We start from the raw sequence: 1,002 nt of genomic DNA, 5'->3' as shown, positions 1-1,002 counted from the left end.
CACATCATCATCATCATCATCATCATCATCATCATCATCATCATCATCATCATCATCATCATCATCATCATCATCATCATCATCATCATCATTTTGTCAAGATTTCAACCATCATTTTAATTGTAAATAATCATTATAGAGTAGCAGTAGGCTACCAAGTCTTTGTCCAAGACTTCTTGTTTGAGAACTTTGGGCCTGACAAATTGCTGCAGAAACACTTGAAATTCTAATACAATAAACTGCTAAAAAAAACACCTAAATGTACCCATCCCCCCCTCCCCCCTTCCGAATAAAAAAAAGAAGAGACGCAAAATTAATTATTCTCCTGAAATAGACTGCCTTCACTCGGAAACAGGGAATTGTAAAGCGTCTCTTCTCCTTGCTAAACTGGGATCCTTCTCCTTGTCGTCGGGTTAGGCTGGGCCTATTGCTTGGCTGCTCATCTTTCCTTCCGACTCATCAATCGTTCTCACCCCCGAGTCTTGAGTATCAGCGCATGCGCGGTGACAACCGATGCCGCCGCAGCAGACGACTTTGTCGGTCAGCCATTCAAATCTCAATCGACGTTTCTAACCTCGGTTGGCTTGTCGGCTGTCGTCGAAACCGGGTGCCATCTGTCGCCAGATTGAACGCGGCCTATGCCCTCCCAGGCTGTTTCATAGCAAGGCCGTGAGTAACAAAACTCTCTCCACTTGGCGAGAGAATGATGGTGAGCAGTCTGATTCGTCGAGCGTCGTTGCTTTCTGTTGAAAACAACAACGAGCAAGAAACTACAACAAGCGTTTTTCTAACTTTTGCGAGGAAAGCAAAGTGATGTCGGACTTAATTTTCATCAGTAAAGGTAAGTGGCTGTGTCCTAATATTCATAATGTTGATTGATCTCGAAGAAATTTTCCGTTATTCAAACTTTCTCTTTTCATCGTCTGGTTTGATCGTAATATGCTCCCAGACCTTTTGAGGTAGAGTTGAAACTAAGAACAGCCAGAGGGGGGAAAAAAAGGG

General features: G+C 43.4%; 1 protein-coding gene across 5 annotated transcripts in view; it reads left to right on the top strand.

The window, feature by feature from the left end:
• The window catches only part of LOC101851211 (putative protein TPRXL), an 18,656-nt gene that overhangs the window by 3,074 nt on the left and 14,580 nt on the right, over nucleotides 1-1,002 (top strand). For 2 of the 5 annotated variants that reach the window (XM_035971376.1, XM_035971375.1), the window contains exon 2: nucleotides 418-841. The exons of 1 other annotated variant lie outside the window; for it this stretch is intronic. In XM_035971376.1, coding sequence (XP_035827269.1) covers nucleotides 814-841 — 28 coding nt within the window. In that variant the 5' untranslated portion in view covers nucleotides 418-813. Of the gene's footprint in view, nucleotides 1-300; nucleotides 842-1,002 lie in introns of all 5 variants that reach the window. 2 more of the 5 variants (XM_035971374.1, XM_013086004.2) reach the window with 2 other exon arrangements.

The sequence above is a fragment of the Aplysia californica genome, unplaced genomic scaffold (genome assembly GCF_000002075.1).
Source record: "Aplysia californica isolate F4 #8 unplaced genomic scaffold, AplCal3.0 scaffold00425, whole genome shotgun sequence".
NCBI lineage: Eukaryota > Metazoa > Mollusca > Gastropoda > Aplysiida > Aplysiidae > Aplysia > Aplysia californica.
Note: the sequence above shows the minus strand (reverse complement) of the source record. Positions and strands in the feature narration are given on the sequence as shown.